We start from the raw sequence: 23,797 nt of genomic DNA, 5'->3' as shown, positions 1-23,797 counted from the left end.
TGGTTGGGTGTGGGTTTTTTCTGAAGAATGGAAGTCCTTTTTGGACTATTTAAGAAAATATTATATAGTTTGATGTACTTGCGAGCAGGATTTGAATTATGATCAAGAAGGAATTAGAGTATGGATGTGTTGGTATAAGAAATGGAATGCAATGAGCAGCAGAGGGGAGGAAACTTCAAAAACAGTGGAAAATGGGGCGGGAAGTTGAGCAAGTACATAATTGGGTGATAAATGAAAAGTGTGATAAGTGAAAAGAAAAAAAACGGTGACGATATCGTCGGTAACGATATAGATATAGATATATCGTCGTTAACGATATGGATATCGAAATCGTCGTTAACTATATCGATATCGACGGTACCGATATCGCAGGCAATGATATCTATACCGATATTGTCAGTAACGATAATGATAATAGTATCGTTGGAAACTATATCGATATCGAGATATCGCCGGTAACGATATCGATATTTACGATAACGATATCGATAACGTAATGATGATAATAATATATGAGAATAAGACGTGTCCAGCAATGGGTGGGGTGGGGAAGAAGCTCCATATTTGGGAGGGGGCGCTTGTTTCCCCTCCTACACTGGCACCGCTGCCTCCTGCCCTTGGTGCTTACAGGTGGGAACGAGAACCAAATACGGCGGACAACAACTCCCAGGATCCCCATGCGCTGCCCCAAAGGCGAAAGAAGGAGGCAGTGGTGCCGCGGTGCCCTTCGGGATCTGTAGTTCTCATGCCTTCTTAAGCGCCCTGCGAACGGCGCAGCGGGTGGGCTGGGGAACTACCGATCCCGTCAGGCTTCGCCGCCCTTTTAGGCGGGAGCCAATCGCGGGACGCTCCGCGGTCGCGCGGGTTTTACGTCATGCCTCGAGCGACAAGGACCAGGTGGCTCGGCTGGGCATTCACGCGGAGGTCAGCGCTGCGCTGCGAGGTGAGAGTCGAGCGAGGGAGGCGAAGGGCCTTGGCTGCTGCGCCCTTCGCGCCCCGGAGCCCCGGGAGGGTTGGCGAACGGTGCTTGGCACGCCAGCGGCTGCAGAAAAGGAAGAGAAAGGGGAGGGGAAGATAGGGAATCGGAGCTGGGAGAGCGCGGAGGGTAATTAGTGACATAAAGTAACGAGGTAAAGTAAGAAAGGGAGAAAGGTGCTGAGAATATTATTATTATTATTATTATTATTTTATATCTATACCGCCCTTCACCCGAAGATCACAGGGCGGTTTACAATAGAAAACACGAAAATATATAGCATAATTTTAATAATAATAATAATAATAATCCCCAAACAAACACAGTTAAAAAGGCCCTTGGTTGTTCCTAGGCTTGGGAGAGGAGGAATGCTTTTGCCTAAAGTTAAGTGGAAGGCGGCGATTCCCCTGCCCTCCCATCTTTTTGGGGTTTTGAGCAGGAAAAGGATGTGCAGTATCTGTCATAGAATTGTAGAGCTTCATTCAGTCCAACCCCTGCTGTGCAGGAACCTTTTGCCCAACGCTGGTCTCGAACCCACAACCCTGAAATTAAGGAGTCTCGTGCTGCAGCAGCAGAGCTCTCGTGATTGGTAAAATTAAAAAGTAAGCAGCGGTAGAATATAGTGATGGTTAGAGAGGGTGGGGGGTTGGGAGAAGGAGGCGGGTAATGCAAGGCTGGGAAAGGCAGTGGTCCCTGAGAAGGGGGAAATATGGGGTTGAGATGAGAGACAAGTGTAGAAAAGGCACAGGAAGCTTCTGTTCAAACTGTGTTCCAGATGCCTTGGAGTGCATTGCAAGCTGGGGGGGGGGCTGGGGGGCTTAGAATCCTAGGATTGGAGAGATGGAAGGTACCCTGGTGGTCAAGTCCAACCCCCTGCAATGGTATCTTTTAGGAAGCTGTTTCGCTGACTGAGTTGTCTAATGCTGCTGCATCTTTCCTTTATGTTTAAGTAGGTGTGACTTTTTCGGCAACACAGGAGGTGGATTTGAGCTGACTGATGGCTACCAAGATCTTTGAGACAATCGGCAAACTTGGCCTGGGGCTGGCAGTTGCCGGTGGAGTCGTCAACTCTGCTCTTTATAACGGTGAGGAGGCCTTTCCTTCCATAACACTGAGCTGTTGCATGACTATTTTTGTTTATCTGGAATTCTTCAGCCCAAAACAAACCACACCCTCTCATGATTTTCCTGTGGAATAAGATGGGAGTCTACAGGATCCTGTCCTTTCCCACAGGCTATGTAGCAGTGATTTTTATAGAAAATACAAGGGTCTGGATCCTCACCTCTATAGGTGCTGCAGGCGGAAAATAAAAACAAGGCACAGCAGTGAATATACAGATACGGTATTTCTCCTGAATACAGTGGTGCCTCGCAAGACGAAATTAATTCGTTCCGTGAGTTGCTTCGTCTTGCGATTTTTTCGTCTTGCGGAGCGCGGTTTTACGAAAAAGGAAGCAAACTCGCAAGACGTTTTCGTCTTGCAAAGCAAGCCCATAGGGAAATTTGTCTTGCGAAGCACCTCGAAAAACGGAAAACCCTTTCGTCTAGCGAGTTTTTCGTCTTGCGAGGCATTCGTCTTGCGGGGCACCACTGTATGGTGTACAGCCGTGGTAGCTAAAATGGCGCCCTCCAGTTATTGTTGGATTCTGGCTCCCGTCAGCCCCAACCAACAGAGGGAATGGCCAGGGCTGATGGAGTTGTAGTCCAGAAAGATCTAGAAAGGAACCACCACGTTGGCTACCCCTAGTCTACTGGTGCTATAGGAGACAGTCCGAAATGCTTTGGCTGCAACAAGCCTAATTCCCTATCTTTCTTATAGATCACTTTCACTTTGGTAGCCGTTGAGTTCATCCAACTTAGGGCAGTGCTGTTGGCTTCACCTGGTTCTGTAATTTTGTAGTGGGGAGAAGGAGGAATGTGCTTATTTAGTCCTATTTATGGGCAAACTCGTTCTCTGAACACTGGCCCTTATCTTGCCAAAGTGGCACGTTCCACACACAAGAAGGGTGGCTTGGACAAACGCCAAGGCCTGCAGAAGTACAAAAATATATTTGGGGACTGAGCGTGCTCAATGTGCATAGAACATTGATGGCTTGGTGAATGGAATGACAAACCTTGGAAGGGGGCATGGCTGGTGGAACTCTAAATCAGGGTGGATAAAAATCAATGATATTTTTTTTTGAAAATCTATTTTTTAAAAAAATTAGATCAGTTTTTTTTATTTATTTAAATCGGATTTTTAAAATATAATGCTTTTGGAGGAAAAATCTTTCTAAAGATAGTTTTCTATTTAAGTTACATTATAGTCCCAAGGGTATTCATCAGGAAATAAGGATCTGCTTTAAGTTTTTCATGTGTGCTAAAACTCAGTCTAAGGTTGTTGCATGGATACATATGCTACATTGTTATTGTTTTAGTTAAATAAATTGTTTAAATTGTTATTAATGATTATTTTTCTCTTTCCAATAAAGTACAGCAGAAAATTTGTTCATATATAAACAGTTAACTTATTAAACCTCACAATAATTTCATAATTATCTGTCTATGTATTTCTAATAGTATAACCAAGTCAGTAATTTTTTATATAACTGTAAAGACTACTCTGAAAATTTATTATTCCAAAAATGAAACCTTCATCTGGTTGTAAATATTAAGATTATACCAGCAAGAATGAGTCTCTTAAAAAAAAAATGATTTAAATCAAGTCTTACAGACTAGTGATTTAAATCGTGATTTACATCAATTTTATTTAAATCAAATCCCTGCTCTAAATCAAGCACTCCACAAAACAACTTGTTGCAGGACCTGTTTGCCCATTTGTAATGTTTGTGTGTGTGTTTTTATTAAATTTCTGAAATTGTACACATACATTTTTTAAAAATCTTTTAAAAAGAAATTTCTTTTCTATTTTTTACTTCAACCCGTTTTCCATTATGTTTTCCTTTTCACCCCCTTTGCTGCACCCTATCCGCACTCTCTTTATCATATTCCTCCTAGCACAATAGTTTCTAATCCTTTCTTTTGCTCATCACTCAAAACCTGTTCGCGGATTCTTCATGTTGTAAAATTTCTTCAAATAATCCGAAAAGGGCTTCCATTCTTCAGGCCCATTTCTATTCTTTAATACAGTGTCCCTTTAAGAAAGCAGCGGTGAGGTGGAAGAAAAAGAAAGGCCAGTCCACGAAGGGAGTAGGACAAATGGGGGGTAGGGGGAATGTATTGGTAAGTGTTCACGGATTTGAACATGTGCTGTTCAACTGATTTTTCTTAATGGTTTTTAAAAATGGTTTTTCAGGAGTGTGGATGGCGCAAATGTAAAATTTACATTTCTTGATCTTTTGCCTCTGGCCCCACTCACCTTTGTCATGTGCCCCCCCCCCCAAAAAAAAAAGTTGTCCGGAAGAACATGTAAATGATCCAGGTTTACCTAGAATCTGGGCGTAGGGATCGTCACATAATTATTCAATATTTCTTCTTTGTGTTTTGAGTGCAATGTTGCTGAGCTGTTTCTCTCTTCTCTAGTTGACGCAGGCCACAGGGCTGTCATCTTTGACCGATTCCGAGGCGTCCAGGACATAGTGGTGGGAGAAGGGACCCATTTTCTCATTCCCTGGGTGCAGAAGCCGATCATCTTCGACTGCCGCTCACGCCCACGTAACGTTCCTGTAATCACTGGCAGCAAAGGTGAGCAGTGGGTGGATGCAGTTTTTTATCCTCTGGACTCGGGAGTCGGAAGTTGGGTCTGGGTAACGGGAAACTAAACACAAAGGCGAGCCACCCTAACTACATACCAGCTTCTGACCCCAAATGCATCATTTTTTTAGCAGCAGCTATAAAGGCTGCTTTAAAATTGAGAAAGAAGCACATCCATTTGAATGTGTCCTTTTTCATAATGTTGCATGTAGTCATAGCAAGGGGTGTGTGGGGTGTTAGAGGAGGGGTATTACCTCTGGTGGGACGCAGGTGGTGCTGTGGTCTAAACGACTGAGCCTAGGGCTTGCTGATCGGAAGATTGGCAGTTTGAATCCCCGCAACAGGTTGAGTTCCCGTTGCTCGGTCCCAGCTTCTGCCAACCTAGCAGTTCAAAAGCACATCAAAGTGCAAGTAAATAAATAGGTACCGCTCTGGCGGGAAGGTAAACGGTGTTTCCGTGCGCTGCTCTGGTTCGCCAGAAGCAGCTTAGTCATGCTGGCCACATGACCCGGAAGCTGTATGCCAGCTCCCTCGGCCAGTAAAGCGAGATGAGCGCCGCAACCCCAGAGTTGGCCACGACTGGACCTAATGGTCAGGAGTCCCTTTACCTTTACCTTTACCTAATACCTCTGGTAGGGCACATGTCATATTCCTCCTGGGGTGGTTTGTCCACCTTTGGTCCCCACCTTGCACCCAGCTCTCACCCAGGACTCCTAGAAGATCCCAACATGCAATAGCAGCCACACCCTGAGAATGGCTTTGACTGGCTAGCTGAACCAGGTGAGGGTGGTCAGTGGGTCTCAAACCCTTGGGTAGCCAGGCACTTCCCCTGCATGCGAAGACAAGCTTCGGCAGATTGAGTGAACAAAACAAATACAGTGGTACCTCGGGTTAAGTACTTAATTCGTTCCGGAGGTCTGTTCTTAACCTGAAACTGTTCTTAACCTGAAGCACCACTTTAGCTAATGGGGCCTCCTGCTGCTGCCGCACTGCCAGAGCACAATTTCTGTTCTCATCCTGAAGCAAAGTACTTAACCTGAAGCACTATTTCTGGGTTAGCGGAGTCTGTAACCTGAAGCGTATGTAACCTGAGGTACCACTGTAGTGGATCTAACAATCAAGAAGGCAGTTTCTGCACATGCTGTAGAAGGAAGTGAGGGACAGATGGGGCATATCAACCTGGGTGGACAGCCCATCTAGGAAAAGGAAAACTTTGATCTTAAACCACCGCTGCCTTTGAGGGACATCTTCAGGAGAAGAAAAGCCTAAGGAGTAAACCCTATACAAATTTGGAGTCCCTAAGATGGTTGAATGGCACCTTGTACTGCTCCTTCCAGCAGCAACTGCAGCCAAGCTGGTGCCAAACATATTGTCCTGCTTTCCTTTGGACCACATCAGCGAGGCGTCTGGGCAGCCCAGGAACTCTGTACGCAATGCCCTGGCTTGTACACCATGGAGCTCACTTTGGTGCTGCTGACACAGCTGTTCAACTTTACCCACCAGAGGCGTGCTCCATTGTCTCTCAAGACGGACGGATGCCGACAACCACAGTCAAAGCCATCTCAGTGCTGCAGCTTATGTATCAAAAGTGGGGGTGGCATTAGCAAGTTTGTGGGGAGCCCCAAGGTTTGCAGAAGTACATAAAACCTTTAGAATCCTCTCTTCCCAAGAGCTCACTGAGCAGGATATTGGACTCTGACCAGCTGTTGCTTTTGGGAGGGGGCAGGAACTGAGAACTGGGAGTGGGGGGCGGAGTTTGGAATCCTCGATGCCAGCAACATTTTGTTGCGGGTCCCACCTGCAAACCCCTAAAGTAGTAGTGGTGGAATTTGTGTCGCCGCCACCAATCCAACTTAACATTTTGACTTAACCAACTTAACATTTTGACCTTTAGCACTTGCTGAGACTTGTTCCTGCTCTGACCCTCTCCCTGCTCCCTCCCCCGGTAGATCTACAGAATGTGAACATCACATTAAGGATCTTGTTCAGGCCAGTGACCATGCAGCTTCCCCGGATTTTCACCACGATCGGCGAGGATTACGATGAGCGGGTGCTGCCTTCCATCACAACTGAGATCCTCAAATCTGTGGTGGTAAGGGCCAAGGAACAGCTGGTGATATTCCTCTTTTCATTGGAAGCCATTAATGCTGGAGCCCTAAATGGCAGGGGTGGGGAACCTTGGACTGCAGCTTCCATCATCCTTGACTGTTGATTATGCTGGCAGGGGCTTATGGGAGTTGGAGTCCCACAACAGCTGGAGGGCTTCAGCTGCCCCTCCCCTATCTTTGGGCTTGCGTTCCTCTTTTCTCATCCTCTGAAGGAAGGAAAAGGGGAGCAGTTGTAGTACAAAGCCAAAGGAGAGATCTTAAGCGGTACATGGAGACCAGCAGCACACCTTGGGTCACAGAGTTTTCTATTAGGATTGATCCTTTTGAATACTAACCAAGGGCCAAGCTAGATGTGAGAGGGTTAAACTGCCCAGGTATAGGGCGGTATATAAATTCTAATAATAATAATTAAAATAATAATTGGTAGGTGTGGTTGGCCTGATCCAGACCCTGATGTGGGCAGAGGGGCTTTTACCCTGTGCCACTGCTACAGTTCTGATCTAGATCGCCTCTTCCCACTGCTTTTCTTTTTAATAATTTTCAATAGCATAAACAGTGTCATGTCTAGCTCAGTGCTAACTAAAGTGGTAAAGGGATGCGGGTGGCGCTGCGGTTTAAACCGCTGAGTCTCTTAGGCTTGCCTATCAGAAGGTCAGTGGTTCAAATCCCTGTGGCAGAGTGAGCTCCCATTGCGCTGTCCCAGCTCCTGCCAACCTAGCAGTTCGAAAGCATGCCAGTGCAAGTAGATCAATAGGTACCACTGTGGCGGGAAAGTAAACGGTGTTTCCGTGCGCTCTGGCTTCCCTCAGGGTGTCACGTTGAGCCAGAAGCTGTTTAGTCATGCTGGCTACATCACCCGGAAAGCTGTCTGTGGACAAACGCCGGCCCCCTCGGCCTGAAAGCGAGATGAGCACTGCAACACCAGAGTCTGGACTTAACCATCCAGGGGTCCTTTACTTTTTTTTTTACCTTTTTTTTTTTTTTTAACCTTAACTAAAGTGGTATTGGATAATGTCTCAGAGTAATGGAGGGAAAGAGCAGGGAAGGTGTGTTCATGCATTTGCCTGGATCAGAGGATGCTGACTTGGCAATCCACATCCAGCAGCGTCCCTTGCAGGCTCCTTAGGGTTATGTTTTAATAAGGGCTCGCAGCTTTAACAAAAGCTCTTTCGTTTACGTCCGCATTTATCATTGCTTGTCTCCTTTTTAGGCTCGCTTTGATGCTGGTGAGTTGATCACGCAGAGAGAACTCGTTTCCAGGCAAGTGAGCGAAGACCTCACGGAAAGAGCAGCAACTTTTGGCCTCATTCTAGATGACGTTTCCTTGGTAAGAGCTACCTTCTAGTTTGGTTTACAGCAGGGAAAGGAAGCTTGTGGCCCTCTAGACCTCGCTGAATTCCAGCTCCTATCATCCCCAGCCAGCATGGCCAGTAGTCCCTGGTTGTACTCCAGCAAATTCTGGAGTAGGCATAGGCAAACTCGGCCCTCTAGATATTTTGGGACTACAACTCCCATCATCCCTAGCTAACAGGACCAGTGGCCAGGGATGATGGGAGTTGTAGTCCCAAAACATCTGGAGGGCCGAGTTTGCCTATGCCTGTTCTGGAGGATCACAGATTTCCCACTCTTTAGGGACTGGACCCTTCAAATTCCATTCTCTGCAGTGATAAAACGTTCAGGGTAGAGCAAGCAGAAGATTTGGATCGGGGGAATATTTACTGCTGAAAAAAATATGTGTTTATTCAGAAGCTGTTAGGTTTGTGTCTTATTTTCTCCAGAGTTAAATAGGTTAGTGGTTTTGTTTTTCACCTGCCGGACATGCAAACCTTAAGGCCATGGTTAGCCCTTCCAATACCGCAAACCAATAGTAAGGTCTTGATTGCGAATTTGGTCAGCTACTGCAGCCGGTTTGCATAATTCAGGCTGAGGTTGTTTTGATCCTTAAAGTGGGCCTATCAGCCTTCAGATGTTGTTGGACTGCAATTCCCATCATACCCAACCATTTGTAGTGCTGCTAGGGGCTGATGGGAGTAGGAGTCTTAACTATCTGACAGGTCACGGGTTCCCCATCAAAGGGATGCTCAAAGTACAATTGGGAGAAGTGAGGAAGCTTGGGGGCTCCCTCTGCTGGATGCAGTGAGAGGTTTGGGAGGCTATCGAGGTTCCAACAAAAGCAACACAAAATTCTCAAACCCCTCGGTGGCGTCTCTGTCAGAACTCCAAAGCTGTTACCACCAAATGCTTAGGAACCTTGACAATTGAGAGCCAGGATATATATATATATATATATATATATATATATATATATATATATGTGTGTGTGTGTGTGTGTGTGTGTGTGTGTGTGTGTATTTTCCATCTCTGCTTCCAGCAATGTGGAGGAAGGCCAACATTTCACCAGTAGTTCTTAGAAGTCTAGATTCTAGAACAGAGCTTTCAAAACTGTGTCGCAACACGTTGGTGTGTCAGCTGCGGTGTGTAGGTGTGTCACGCGAACGCACCCCATGCTCCTCCTGGGACTGGAAAGGGGTTAGTTTAACCTCCTGTTTGCTAGTAAAACTAAATTACTGTGTCACGAAACGATGCATGTCTAAAAAGTGTGCCACCAACATGAAAAGTTTGGAAAGCTCTGTTCTAGAATATGGTATACTCTATTTCTCTGGCTTTGCAGTGCTGTTTGCCTGTAAGAATGCAAGAACTCAGCTAGCCACCAACAACAGAGATGCGGTAGTCCTATGATTCCAAGAAAAGGAGAAGAGGGAAAAGTTGTGAATAACGTACTGAAGAGCTTTTCAATAAATTTTTATTTTATTTGTATGCCACTTTCCCACTAAAATATAATGCTCAAAACCACTTACAACAAAGAAACAGGTGTGCATTCCTAACAAATGCAAAAAAAAAATCAGTTTTTTGCAAAGCAAAAAAAAAGAAGTAACAAATTTCATAATAGCACAGCAAAACAAAAATATAACAACATACAAACCCCCACCCCCATATTTCAATACTATAAATTTAACAAGATTGCTTAAACAACATGCAACATCCTATAGCAAGTAGAGCAGGGAGAAACACACACAGAATCCAACAGGAAAAAATGCTCGATTGAACTGAATTTTGAGTTTTGGCTTTGCATCGCAGTCATTGATAAGGCTGATGAAGTTGATGGGTCCAGCAACACCTAGATTGCCCATTCCTACTTTGGAACAGCCTTCTAATCCCAGTACCGTAATATAGCTAACTGAAAGTGCATAGAACTGAAATAATCACATATTCTTCCCCTAATTTACTTCCCTACCCCCTTCATCACCCCACCTTCCTCTGTTGTTTTCCTTATGTTGTTTGCCTCTGTGTTTTTTTTTCATTCTTTTCTAGACTGTAAGTCCTTTCGGGCAGCAGAGACCTGTCAAACCTGTTTGTAAAGTACCAAGTCTGTAGATGTTGCTAACCTAATCAATTAAAAAAACCAGCAGCCAATGCAGTACACATGTTAAGCCAGTGGTGCTTAAATGAAACCTGCATATAAGCTGTGGACCTTACCTCCTTTTGGGACTGATCATGTTTCTCCAGATTTGGTGCCTGCTTTACCATCTTTTCAGCACCGGGTTAAGGCATATTTTTATTTACCCAGTCATTTTTAATTTCTATAATCCCTTGGCCGTCTTTGTAATTACTTTGTGTTATATTATGTTTCAATTAAGCCTCTGTCCTCTTGTACATCTCCTGCCCTGGGAATCTGGAAGTAAGACAATAAAGAAATGTTTTTTTGAGCACGTGCGTTTATTCTTCCCTCTTAGACACATCTGACATTCGGAAAGGAGTTCACGGAGGCAGTAGAAATGAAGCAAGTCGCACAGCAAGAAGCAGAGCGAGCCAGATTCATCGTGGAAAAGGTGAGGACGTTGAGCTTGCCAGCTGGCCTCAACATCTGTCGTTGTTTCTTGCCAATGCAACAACCGAGGTGGGTTTTTTTCACCTCATTCAGTGTTCCACTTGCTTCATGTTCTGCAGAACCCATCCCTTCCAATGCACTGTTTCTTGTGCTGCAAATGCTTTAGAGCAGTGTTTCCCAACCTTGTGCCTCCAGCTGTTTTTGAACTACAACTCCCATCATCCCTGACTAGCAAGACCAGTGGCAAGGGATGATGGGAATTGTAGTCCAAAAACAGCTGGAGGCACAAGGTTGGGAAACACTGCTTTAGAGCAGCTTTGAGGAATCTGTGGCCCTCCAGATGTTGTTGGACTACAAATGCCATCAAGCCTGGCCATTGTCTGGAGCTGATGAGAGTTGGGAGTGAAAAAATGATTTGGAGGCCACAGGTTCCCCACCCTGCATAAGAGACATCAGAATCCTCTGGGATCAGACCAGAGGCATCCTATTTTCTGCAGTACCAGCCAGATGTTCTCTGGGAAACCTACAAGCAGGAGAAGAAAGCAACAGCCAGGTAGAAAGGTTGTTTTCTGCTGCTCCAGAGAAGCGGACACGGAGCAATGGATCCAAACTACAAGAAAGAAGATTCCACCTAAACATTAGGAAGAACTTCCTGACAGTAAGAGCTGTTCGACAGTGGAATTTGCTGCCAAGGAGTGTGGTGGAGTCTCCTTCTTTGGAGGTCTTTAAGCAGAGGCTTGACAACCATATGTCAGGAGTGCTCTGATGGTGTTTCCTGCTTGGCAGGGGGTTGGACTCGATGGCCCTTGTGGTCTCTTCCAACTCTATGATTCTATGATCCTGTTTTTGCTCCTCAGCGAGTGGAACTGCCTCTTGAAATCTGGAGGTTGCTTGTACCTGGAATGACCCATAGCCACTGTAACAGACTTACAGTGCGATCCTAAGCATGTTTACTCAAAACTAAGTCCTACTGAACTCGATTGGGCTCGGATTGAAGCCTTGGAAGACTCCATGAATTTGTCTTAACTCGTTTTTTGAAGCCACCTAAACTGGCCCTTTTCATTTATCTCATTGACAGGGACGCGGGTGGCGCTGTGGGTTAAACCACAGAGCCTAGGACTTGCTGATCAGAAGGTTGGCGGTTCGAATCCCCGCAACGGGGTGAGCTCCCGTTGCTCTGTGCCAGCTCCTGCCAACCTAGCAGTATGAAAGCACGTCAAAGTGCAAGTAGATAAATAGGTACCACTCCGGCGGGAAGGTAAACAGCGTTTCCGCTCGCTGCTCTGGTTTGCCAGAAGCAACTTACTCATGCTGGCCACATGACCCGGAAGCTGTACGCCGGCTCCCTCGGCCAATAAAGCGAGATGAGCGCCACAACCCCAGCCATGACTGGACCTAATAGTCAGGGGTCCCCTTTACCTTTAAACTGGCCCTTTTCATTTATCTCATTGACTGTCCTGTAAAATAGGCTGGGGTGTGAAAGATGGTGACTTGCTTGACGCTGCCTAGCCTAGGTCAGCAATTGGAGCCTGGTCTCTCTTTCTGACGCTCCTATGGCTACTGAGCATGCTGAGCCATCACTGTAACTGCACATGCAAGTCTGCAGATAACTGCTGCTGCTCTCGTTTTCTCGGGTGCCTGTTTTTGGTTGCAGTTCTGTCGGCATGCACCACCTGAGTTCATTATTATTGGGGGCACATGACCTGTTTATCAGCACTACCTTTGACCAAAGTTCACTGTCTGTATCTTCTCTCTCCCCCCCCCCACCCCCGTCCCCTTCACAGGCAGAGCAGCAGAAGAAAGCCGCTATAATCTCAGCTGAGGGGGATTCGAAGGCAGCTGAGCTCATCGCCACGTCACTGTCTTCAGTGGGCGACGGCCTCATTGAGCTGCGCAAACTTGAGGCAGCTGAAGACATCGCTTACCAGCTCTCGCGCTCCCGCAACATCACCTACCTGCCCTCAGGACAGTCAGTGTTGCTCCAGCTACCGCAATGAGTGTCCTGACTCTCCCCATCCCCATGTTTTTTTTTCTACTATTCCCTTGAAACTTAACAGATGAGTCAAAAGTATATAATCACTGAGATTTCCCCATTTGGGGGTTGACAGATAGCAGGAAATCAAATGGATTTAAAATCCCTCGATCTAATTAAGGCAATCTCCCTTTCCCACTCTAGAGTATAATTTTTAGCATATCAGTGCTTGGAATAAAAGCTGTAAAGGAGGGGGGGTGTTTGTTTTTGTCCGCTGGGAAAGCCTTTTGTTTTGGTAAGACCTTGCCATAGCAGCCTATGGTCTGTGTAATCAGAACTAGGCCAACTTTGGTTTGCTGCTGTTTATGGAAAAGAGGTGTGGTTTTTTTTCTTGCCCCACCTTTTTCCCTGCCAGATCTAGTGTCATACAGGTAGCATATCAGCTCCTCTTCTTGGTTATCTTCTAACGTATGTTCAATGTCTGGTTCTGCAGTAATGCTTCAGACTGCAACAGCACAGATCTAAAACACCTGATATAGTTTCAGTTCTGTATAGATCTGAGATTATAATGTTCCCATATGTGGAATTACAGTTCCTGGGGACAGCTCTCTCTCTTCTCTGTAGCTTGTATCTGACCTTGTGCAGAAAAAGGCTGACTTTTTAGGCAGCAAGCATCTATTCCACATGTCTCAAGGCCCAGCTTTAAGAGGGGTACTTATTCCACTGATAGGCTGCATTCATGAGTGTGTTATTGGGGCTCTTTTAATTGAAAGATGTTCGCTTTAACAGTGAAACTGCAAAATATGAAATTGTATTAACCAACCTTCAATAAATGAACAAATAAAATGCCCCTTCTTTAACTGTGTGGTTTGTATTTAGCATGTTGACAGTGTTACCAAAATTTATGGTTGTGTTTGCTTTTCACAATTTGCATTTTCCATCAGAGGTGGGGAGGAAAATCTAGCGAAAAAATGTTGTGTGTGGATGGCAGATTGGGACTACAACTCCCATTAACCCTCAGCCAGGATGGTCAGTGATTGGGGATGGTGGCAGTTGTAGTCCAACAACATTTGGAAGGTGCCGGGTTGACTGTCTTGCACTCAAATAGTCCCAGGAAAGCCTCTAAAATCTTACAGCTGGTTCTGCCAGTGAGCAAAAAAAACAGGATTGCTACCCCACCCACTGCCCACTGAATTTAGTGTTCATTTGAATGTTAAAGGGCAGGACCTGCATTTGAATTGTGTGATTGACACATGTCTGGGACATAGCGAATCAGATTCTGGGAAAGATGCCTATCAAATTAATGCTTAGTTTCTAAATGTGTTTCGTTCATGGGCCTCATATTTCCACAGAAGCAGGTTTCTTTAAATTACATCCAACTACGTTCTCAGAGTAAACCCCTTGAAATATTTGGACCTACGTTAGTCCTCTTCATTTCAGTGAGTCTACTCTGAGGAGAACTAACATTGGATGCATATGTTAAGACCACTGGAAGAAAAAGACGTCCTGCCCAATGTTTTTTGAGACATAGCTAGGCAATAAATTAAGAAGCTTGTATAGTATTAAGAACAAGGGCAGTAAGGTAATTGAAGCTAGGTGCTCTTCACTGGCAGAGTCAACAGATGATTCCTGCCACGGGCCAATGTTACATTCTGGGCTGGCACTCAGAGCAGCACATAGCAGCTGGATCTAACCACTCTTTAAATTCTGGGGCATTATGGGAAATTAATGTGATGGCTAGAGTTAGCTGTCCAGCCCTGCTTTGCCACCACAGCCAAGGCTCACTGACGGAAGAGATGACTCACCAAAACACACTTTGCCCGAGGGCCCTCTCAAATCTGCCTTGTAAGTGGAAACGTACGTTCCAAGTGTTGCATGGTCAATTTTGCAGTGCCTGTTTTCACAAGGCTGTTTTTGGCTGCCTACAGTGCCCCCACCTTTGATCTCCATTTTCACATGAAAGGACATGTCACCTGGGCAGAGAAAGAAAGGAAACTGCATAACAAACCCACACCTGTTCGCATACTGCAGCCATTTGCCAACACACAGAGCGACACGCCTGCCCCTCAGCTGCAGATCTTAATCGGGACCGTGATTTCCCTGTTGGCACTGGAGGCTGAAGATGCCTAATCTGCTTTCCACATAGATGCTCCCTAGCCTTCGGAATACTTCTCATGGCATTTTTCTCCCCAGGCATCCTGGCTGCAATCCCAACAGATAATCTCCCTTCCATATCCTCCCTGCGGTTTCACTTGGCAGCCGCTCCAAGCTTCAGTTCTTGCCGTACGTTGCTGCGTACGCTTGTCTTCCGAGAAGCAACGATCCCACTCTCATGCCAATGCGCAGGTGGTGTGAGAGTGTTTCTTCACCTGCAAATGTAGAAGCTGCGAGGCAGTTTGGAATGTGCTTTTGGATGCAGCGGGTGGAGAACATCTGCGTACCAACCTCGCCATGATCTGCTCTCTGGGGAACACAGAAAGCAGTCGTATACCAGGTCAGATATTCTTTTACCATCTAGTCTAGTGTTGTCCAGGCATAGCCAACTTGGTGCTCTCCAGGGGTATTGGTTTACAACTCCCACCAGTCCCATCCAGAATGGCCTATGGCAGGCATGTCCAGAGTCCGCTTCAGGGGCCTAATCCGGCCCGCTGGTCAGTTTAATCCAGCCCCTGTGGCAGTTTATTTCCTGGGGCAAAATCGTAAAAAAAACAACCAACAGCTTCAATCCTAAAAGAAGCTCAAAGAAGCTCAACAACTCTGCCCCTAGAAAACCTTTAAAAAGTTCAACAACTTCAATCTTTAAAAAAGCCCAATAACTTTGGGGTAAAATCATAGAAAAAGCTCAACAACTTTTCAATCCTAAATCCTAAAAAAATGTCAACAACTTTGGTTGGTCCTTTGGTCAGCCCCCATGGCCCCTCACTTCATCAAATCTGGCCCTCTTTGAAAAAAGTTTGGACACCACTAGCCTATGGTCAGGGTAGATGGGAGTCATATTTAAACAAAATCCCCAGGGCTACCCCTGATCTACTCTATATGGCACTGGCTCTCCAGGGTTTGTGGCAGGTATCCCAAGTAAGAATAAAAAAAGATAGTACTTAATTATTGTTGACTGTATTCAATACCAATATGGGGGCCAGGAGAGAGCAAAAGGGATTATATGAGAGGTAAACATTTCCAAAATATTTTTGCTATATTGTTTACATTCCACTTTTCCTCCAAGGAGCTCAAGGTGGTACATGTGGTTCTTCCCTCTCCTAACAACCAGTTCTATTTTTCTAGAAAAAAAGGTGCCAGAACTCTCTTATAATGGCAACAACATCCACCTGGAAGGTGCCGGAACTGAGTTCTGGCACGTTCTGGCTGAAAAAAAGCCCTGTGAGATAATTCAGTCGATGTTGATTGGCTCAAAGTTACCCAAAGAGCTTCATGAATGAAAGGGGATTTGTACACCAATCTCTTAAATCCTAATCTTACACACAAACCACGACACCATACTGACTATGAATACATCCATCAATGCTGGGGAACGGACAGCACAACCCCATTTCCCACGGCCTGCCCTGACCCATTTGTCTTTTTTATATTTGTGTTATTAGTCACTGAAGTTTGTTCACTAAAAAGATGAAGCTGGCGATGATAATGATTATATAAAATCCTGCTTAAATATCAAACAAGTATATACAAATATCTTTGTTATGCCATATGTAGGTCAACACTAAGTCTACTCAGTCAAAAGGTTTCCACATATGGAATTCAGCCAGCAAGGGTTGTGCACATGCATAATCTGCCACTGAAGATACCTTAAATCAAAGTTGTAATGATGGTTCCTGATGTCATGGAGCAGTTTTTGTTTATTGTTGGATGCCCCCGTACCTGTTGGTTCCTGAGGATGTTTTGGTCTACATTTGAGGACTCAGACTTTTTTAAAAAAATGCACTGATTTGGGTAACACTTTGGCATGATGGTTCTTGAGTCACACCCAGTCACTGTTAATGGAAAGAATAATAAAAAGGGGGAGAGTAAAAGACAGACTAGATAAACGTCAACCACTACCCAACTACCTTCAATAAAGCATCATTCATATGCTGCATACATTTCTACCTTCTATTTTTCAAAGCTGCTTTTCCCTTGGTTTCTAGGTCCACTAAGCCTAACAATCCTGGTATTTATGTTAGGATAGACTAAAACAGGCATAGGCACACTCGGCCCTCCAGATGTTTTGGGACTACAACTCCCACCATCCCTGACCACTGGTCTTGTTAGTAGGGATGATGGGAGTTGTAGTCCCAAAACATATGGAGGGCCGATGTTTTGAATGACAAGAATGCCCACTGGAAACAACAGCAGCTCGCTCTTATGGGAGCTTAGGATGCTGCCTTGCACTGAGTAGAAGATAGTGGTCTATCTAGCTAACAGTCATCTATGCTCACCCGCAGTGATTATTCAGAATTGCAGACAGGATTATTTCCCTAGTTACCCGGCAGTGCTGGAGACTGAACCTGGGGTTTTTTTCTGCACACAAACGAAGCGCTCTACTTCCGTGGAGTGGTCATATAAGAAAGGTCATTTGGAGAGCTCATTATTTCCTAAGGGCCTTCGGATAGCTCCCATTGTTTCCAGTGGCAATGGGCATTCTCGCCATTAATTTCCAAACTGTAAACTGGATTTGTTTTCCCCTCACGGGTAGCAACCACTGCTGGCTTCATTTTGATATAAGTAAAAAAAACTGCTCCTTTTCCCTTATGGGGTACCCAAGAGCTCATATAGAGTCCTTTTGTAGGTTCTCTCTTGGTAGGAGAAAATAACAGACACCAACCAGAGAATATTGAGAACCAAAGCAGCTAGTAAGCCTGATCTTTATTGACTGTTGCAACAGGGTGCTCTCCCACATGTAGGAGAGAGGAAAACCACCTTGAACAATGGCATGCAAGGCCTTATATAGCCATTTTGAAATTCCCTGCCCTGGAGCCCAAGACCACCCCCCACAAACATCATACCTACATCACAGAAAAGGCAGTCTACAACAGAAATTTGAATGTTGTTTTTCCTGTTTGCCAGGTTATCGGATAATGCCTTATTTGATTGCCTTTTCTGGTAGTCTGGCCATTTCTTTGGTAATTACTTAATTCCTGAGACAATGGGAAGGTTTTTTCACCTCCTACCTCCTGGCAGAGAAACACTTGTTCAGTTTGGGAGTCAAAATGGTTTCAGGACTGTCCCCCTGCGCTGCTCCAGACACGCAGTTCACACACTCATTTACGTGCCTGCCTGGCACATTTATGAATATTTATTATATATCTAAGACCTTAAAGTTCTTATAACAACTGTGTATATTCCAAATAGCTGGACTTTATCTCTAATTCTGAAATGTAAGGGACTTTAATGGACAAGAGAGAGAGAGCACTTTAACTCATATCAATGTTTAATTATTGTTGTTGCTTTAATTATCCCCCCCTCCTGCTTTTAGCTGTTTTTATGTTTATCTGTAAGCCGTCTGGAGTGCTGTCAGGGAAAACAGCGGGGTATGTATGTATGTATGTATAAATAAATAAATAAATAAATAAATTTTATTAACGAAATTCCTAAAACATTGACCCACCTTTGCAAAAATTAACTGAAGAGCGTGCATTCTCAGAGCGGACTCTGAAGTACCTCCGTGCCTTCCCACACTTTCCAACAACCATCAGCAGCTGTAGCATTTATTAAAACCTTCCACAGAAATACGGGGTTTTTTTGTTTTTTTAATAAAAAAATTAATAAAAATAAAAAACTCGGATCGGTCTTAATGCACACAAACAGACAGACAGACAGACAGAGAGAGAGAGAGACGAAGGATAAACATGGAAATGGCGGGATATTATGTTTGCTATTAACATATATATTTCAGTGAAACTAGGAGGATTTGGTAGCAGCCGCTGGTCACGCATGCGCGGATGGCTCCCTCCTTCCCTCCCGCACCGTTTTGTTTTGTTGGCCCTCGGCCCCGCCCCTTCCTCCCGTCTCACCTGAGGCGGTGAGAGCAGCAGAGCGCGCGAGCGCGGAGACGTTGATTCCTACCACGCACGCGCCGCCGTCCAAGCCAGCCAGCCAGCCAGCCGGCGTTCGAGGGTGGAGGGAAAGGAACGGAACTGCCGCGCTTCAGAAAGCGGCGCTCGCGCCTATTGCGCGCGCAGGTTACGAGCTGGGCGAGGGGCGGGGCGGCGAACGGAGTAAAGGGGGAGGGGGGGGGAGAAAGAGGGAAGCCGCCGCGCGTTCTCGCGCGAAGTCCTCCTCAGGCGACGACAACGACGACGCAAGCGCATTAGCTGTCTTCCTTTACGACGAGCCAGCCAGCCAGCCAGTCAAGCCAGCCAGCGACGCTGAAGGGAAAGCGAAGAGAGAGGGAGCGCGCGCGGGGCGGAGGAGGAGGAGGAGGGGGGGAGGGTGTTGCGAGTGGAGCGGGCGGTGCAGTCGCGAGGCTGAGTGTCTGACTGACTTTGGTTGGCTACGGCGGCGGCCACGTAGCGCTGCGGCGGCGGCGGCCGCCGAGGGGAGGGCGGGCGACAGGGAGAGCGTCCGTGGGAGCAGCCGCTGGAGCGGCGGGGCCTAGGCCTGGTCCTGAGGCGGCGGCGGACGAGGAGGGGGCTCGAGCCCAGGGGGAGGGCAGGAAGGAAAGAGGGCCCTGGCCGCCCCTACCTTCCCCCCTCCCCTGCCTAGGCATGGACCGCGGCGGCGGCGGCGGAGGAGGAGGCGGAGCGGCGGCGGAGGAGCAGCGCCGGTGGCAGCCCCGGAGAGTCCCGGCCTGGGTGAGTCCGTGCAGGAAAAGAGGCCCTCCGGCTGGGGAAAGGGCAGGCCGAGCTCCTCCTGCTCAGCTCCACAGCCTCCTTCTTTTTTGCTTAGTTGTTGGTAACGTGCCTCCCGCTTCGAAGTGCCAGCGAGGCCCGGCTGTGGAGCGTCAGGGAGGGGCGAGCGTGCACCTGAGCATGTGCAGAGTGCTCTTGCTTGCTTGGGATCTGGACAGTTGAGATAGTGTCTTGGGGTCGGAGGGTTTGGCTGCGGGAGCGTTTCTTCCTTGAAACTGGCAACCTTTTTGGACCACGGAGGAGAAAGGGGGAGAGATTTCGTGGGCCGAGTTTTTTTTGGGGTGGGGGTGGGGAGCTCAGTTGGTCGAAAGTTGAAGGGTGTGTGGGGGTTTTGGAAAGTTGAGGTGGAAGGTGCTTCTTCAGCAGAGAAGTTGGCATAGAGGTGGAACATTTAGTTTGGCATCACTTTAAAGGTTTGGCGTGGTTGGAGGAGGAAGTTGTGCCGCCGCCTGAGACAACTCTGATGCTGGGAATATCTCCGTTTAATGCGGATCTTGGGAATTGGGGGAAGGGAAGCAGTGTTAAGAGACTCCTTGCACCCTCGGGTGTTCTGTTACATTAGGTCCGCGAAATAGTAGAAAAGTTAAAAAAGGAAAAAGTTCCAGTACTGAAGTAGAAATGTTATCATTTCCCAACACACAGTGTTCCTTCTCTTCCAAACCACTGCTATTTGAAGTTTGATATTTGATATGATTAAAATCAGGGCTGTAAAAATCCCAGATTTCTGATGACCAAACTCCTGCAAATAAGCTACAGGTGTCTAATGTTTGTAAATTGACTTAACTTCAACCTGTGCATGGTTGGAGCAGGCAGATCAATGTGTTATGTCACACTATTTTCATAAAAACTTACCTGGGAGTATATCTTTGGATGATGTATCTCCATGCAACCTGAATCTAACTCCTAGAAAGTCTGAAAATTAATTGGTTCAGTCCTATTTAAAATCTCATTTTGTAGAAAAAGAAAGTTACACATTTGTTTCAAACATCATTGTTTAAATACTCCCTACTCTTAAAATGCTCCTCTGGTGATAGGTTGGAGAATTGTTAGGCTGCTATACAGCAGACTTTTGGAGAGTGTTACTATTGCTCTTTCTCACAAGGATACCAATGGGAGAACTCAGGTGATTTGTGGTGGAGAGCACCATGATGGTTCCTGGAGTAAAGCAGGAGAGACAAATGGGATAGTTTTGTTCAGGTGAAATAGGATTCATAAGAAAATAGATGCAAATCTACTGTCCTTCAAATTGTGCGTGATGGGAGAATTAGGTATGTTCATGTAAGCTAGTCTCTGGGTGTCAGTAGTGGTTGCTGAACTTGGGTGGTGGAGTTATTCTGTACTCCAGATAGAAGTTTGTGCAACTAGAAAAACAATTGGAGCTATTTGCATGATGGATGGGGTTTACAGCTTTTGGGATGATGAAGATGGAGAAAGGATCTACTCAAAACCTTCTCGAGTGATGCAGTTAAATGTATGCCCTGCAGAGATTGTTGCACCAACTGAAACTAGGAAGAGATGTGATCAAAATCTGAACCCCTTCTTCTTGTGCCCCCTCCACATGGCTTCCTGTTCGTGGAATGCTGTCACCGGGGAGGCTTGCCTGGCGTTTTTATTACATATCTTTAGGCGCCAGGCAAAAGTATTTCTTTATAATCAGGTTTTTGGCTGATTGAACATTCTATGTAGCCTTTTAAATTGGTTTGTGTTAGTTTTTGTTCTGTATTTTATGTTATCATTTTGTATTTGTATGTTGTGAACCACCCTGTGATCTTCAGATGAAGTGAAGTATACAAATAATAATAATAATAATAATTAATAATTAATAATGGTGATGGTGATGGTGATGTTGCTCCTAAACAAGTTGTGGGCCATATCATAGAACTGAATCATAGAATTGTAGTGTTGGAAGGAACCTAGTACAACTCCCTGCAATGCAGGAATATGCAGCTGCCTCATGTGGGGATCGAACCTGCAACCTTGTCATTTTCAGCACCACACTATTCAGGCTAGATATATATTGGGAAGCCTTAGCATCAAGTTTGTTTTGCTAGGTGTAACTGGCTAATGGTAGCAGCTGGCAACAAAGGTTAATGAGGGAAAGAGGAGGGTGGAGAGTTGTGTATGTGCATATAGGGTTGCATGACAACCCGACTCATGTGGGCATGCTCTTACTGCCCTTTACCCCCTACTCTTAATGCAGTATATGGATCACCTAGCAGATAGAATCTATTATGCTATCCCAGTTCAGATCCTTCAACTAAATATCCATTTTACAACACTTTAAATGTATGGAAAAAATCAGTACAACTTAACAGGAAGGTACAGGGATCACTGGATCTTGACTGTTTTCACACACAAATACTGCATCCTGTAGAATTCTATCAGTTATATTTTATCTGCACAATCAGAATGAATTTCAGGAACAAAATGCTTTTTCTGTGCAGCTTGAGCAGAAGCAGTGCTATAGTTAATAGTTGCCGCTTGTATTCACTTACCCCTGCCCACTCCCGTGCTCACAGTTGTGATTAATATTCTTCTGTTATGAATGGTCTGTGTCACCATTAAGGAAGAAAGGTAGGAAGAGTCCAGCATATATGTAGACTGTCCCTGGATCAAGGGACTTTTCTTAAGTTCTCAAAGCTTTTAACCTTGCTCAAGGTTGTCATCTGAACTAGCTAGATGCTTAACTGAGAATCAATCACAGTCAGTCCATCCTTTGAAAATTAAGACTTTAGAGCTATCTTGCCCCGAAACGGCAAGTAGATATTCAGTTTAAGGAATGTCTCCTTAAACTCTCATATATAAGCTAGGTTCCAAATGACTCCTTAAACTTATATAAACCAAGCTTATATATGAGAGTTTCTAACACTGGTAGGTAGTGTGCTGCCTTGGGAGAAATGGAAGTACAGTGGTACCTCTGGTTACAAACACTTCAGGTTACAGACTCCGCTAACCCGAAAGTAGTACCTTGGGTTAAGAACTTTACCTCAGGATGAGAACAGAAATCGCGCTGAGGCGGCAGCGAGAAGCCCCATTAGCTAAAGTGGTACCTCAGGTTAAGAACAGTTTCAGGTTAAGAACGGACCTCCAGAACGAATTAAGTTCTTAACCAGAGGTACCACTGTAAAATAAAAGTCTTTGGGGTAGCAGCTGTTTTCTGTGTCATGGATGTATGGGGGGGGGGAGCAATGATAGGGGGATAATCCAGAATTAGCAGAAAATTATGCCAGCATCTGGATGTTGGCACTAGATATTTCAGCTGCTGCACCTGTGGTAAGTGCTTATTTCCTAGCATACTGGCCCAGGGAATAATTGTACTGACTGCATTGTAGCTGCTTCAGTTTGAGCAATGAGAGGGGAAGAAAGGCTGCACTTGCTGTAATACCTTGTGATCTAAAATAATCCTTCCGAAAGTTTGAGTGTACATTGGTTCTTTGAGGGTGACTTGTATTTACTGAAATGCCTTCTGTAAAGGCGTGTGGGGTTTAAAAATAATAATAGCCTAATTTGCCTAGGAATTTTTTGCAAATTTGTGTCGCAAATAGAATTTTCTATTTTAGCCTTTTTTTATTAAAAAAAACAACAACACTTTGAGGAAACAAAGCTAAATCTTTGAAACAGCCACGCTTGCCTAATATTGTATTTGCAGTTGGTATCCATTCACTGATACTAATCAACTTATGAAATGGAAACTTTTCCACCAAAAAATAAAGTGCTAGAAAGATTTCCTCTCCATATAACTGCTGCCTTAGCAGAAGCATTCATGAGCTGGGGTGAAATAGGATTGTACTTGGTAGATGTGGCTACTTCAATCAGGACAGGTAGGGATGGGATTAAAAACTGTTTTTTCTAGTGTTTCTTCTAGATCTAGAATACGGTGGGATTTCTTGATGGTGCAAGTGCTGGGAGGCTGTGTATGTGCTTGTGTTATTAGGCATGCTGATAACACTCAGACACTCCTAGGGTAACAGATAGTACAGTGTGTATGCCCGGGGATGTTTTCAACAGGACTGTTCAACTTTTGGTCCTGGGGAAGTTTTGGCAGTGTCCATATTCAGACTGTAGTGATTTGAGATAATGTTTTCCATTAATTCTGTTGTAGTGTTGTATTTGCGCTTCATTTTAGTTTCTGTTGAGGTACATGGATTGCATAAAACAGTGGTTTAAAATGAGATACAGGGGATGGTTCCGTGTATTAAATTTCCACGATATGCTGAGTGTCATTCCTCTTCTCTTCTCTTCTCTTCTCTTCTCTTCTCTTCTCTTCTCTTCTCTCCTCCCTCCCTAGGGTGTCCTTAATTGTTCCAGGACTGGC

At 45.3% G+C, this 23,797-nt stretch overlaps 2 protein-coding genes across 2 annotated transcripts in view; both read left to right on the top strand.

Moving 5' to 3' along the window:
• The first annotated feature begins 819 nt into the window (after window positions 1-819).
• PHB1 (prohibitin 1) lies at window positions 820-13,483 on the top strand. The gene is made up of 7 exons (XM_081838229.1): window positions 820-943; window positions 1,930-2,061; window positions 4,498-4,659; window positions 6,618-6,760; window positions 7,987-8,103; window positions 10,571-10,666; window positions 12,450-13,483. Exons 2-7 carry the CDS (start codon window positions 1,974-1,976, stop codon window positions 12,660-12,662), a joined length of 819 nt encoding a protein of 272 aa, XP_081694355.1. The 5' UTR covers window positions 820-943; window positions 1,930-1,973; the 3' UTR covers window positions 12,663-13,483.
• A 5,781-nt stretch (window positions 13,484-19,264) lies between these two features.
• Window positions 19,265-23,797, top strand: part of ZNF652 (zinc finger protein 652) — a 31,357-nt gene continuing 26,824 nt past the window's right edge. Inside the window, exon 1 of the mRNA XM_081837879.1 lies at window positions 19,265-19,425. The gene's annotated coding sequence lies outside the window, so the exon portion shown is untranslated. The remainder of the gene's footprint in view (window positions 19,426-23,797) is intronic.

Source organism: Podarcis erhardii (genome assembly GCF_964252035.2).
Source record: "Podarcis erhardii genome assembly, chromosome: 13".
NCBI classification, from domain to species: domain Eukaryota; kingdom Metazoa; phylum Chordata; class Lepidosauria; order Squamata; family Lacertidae; genus Podarcis; species Podarcis erhardii.
Note: the sequence above shows the minus strand (reverse complement) of the source record. Positions and strands in the feature narration are given on the sequence as shown.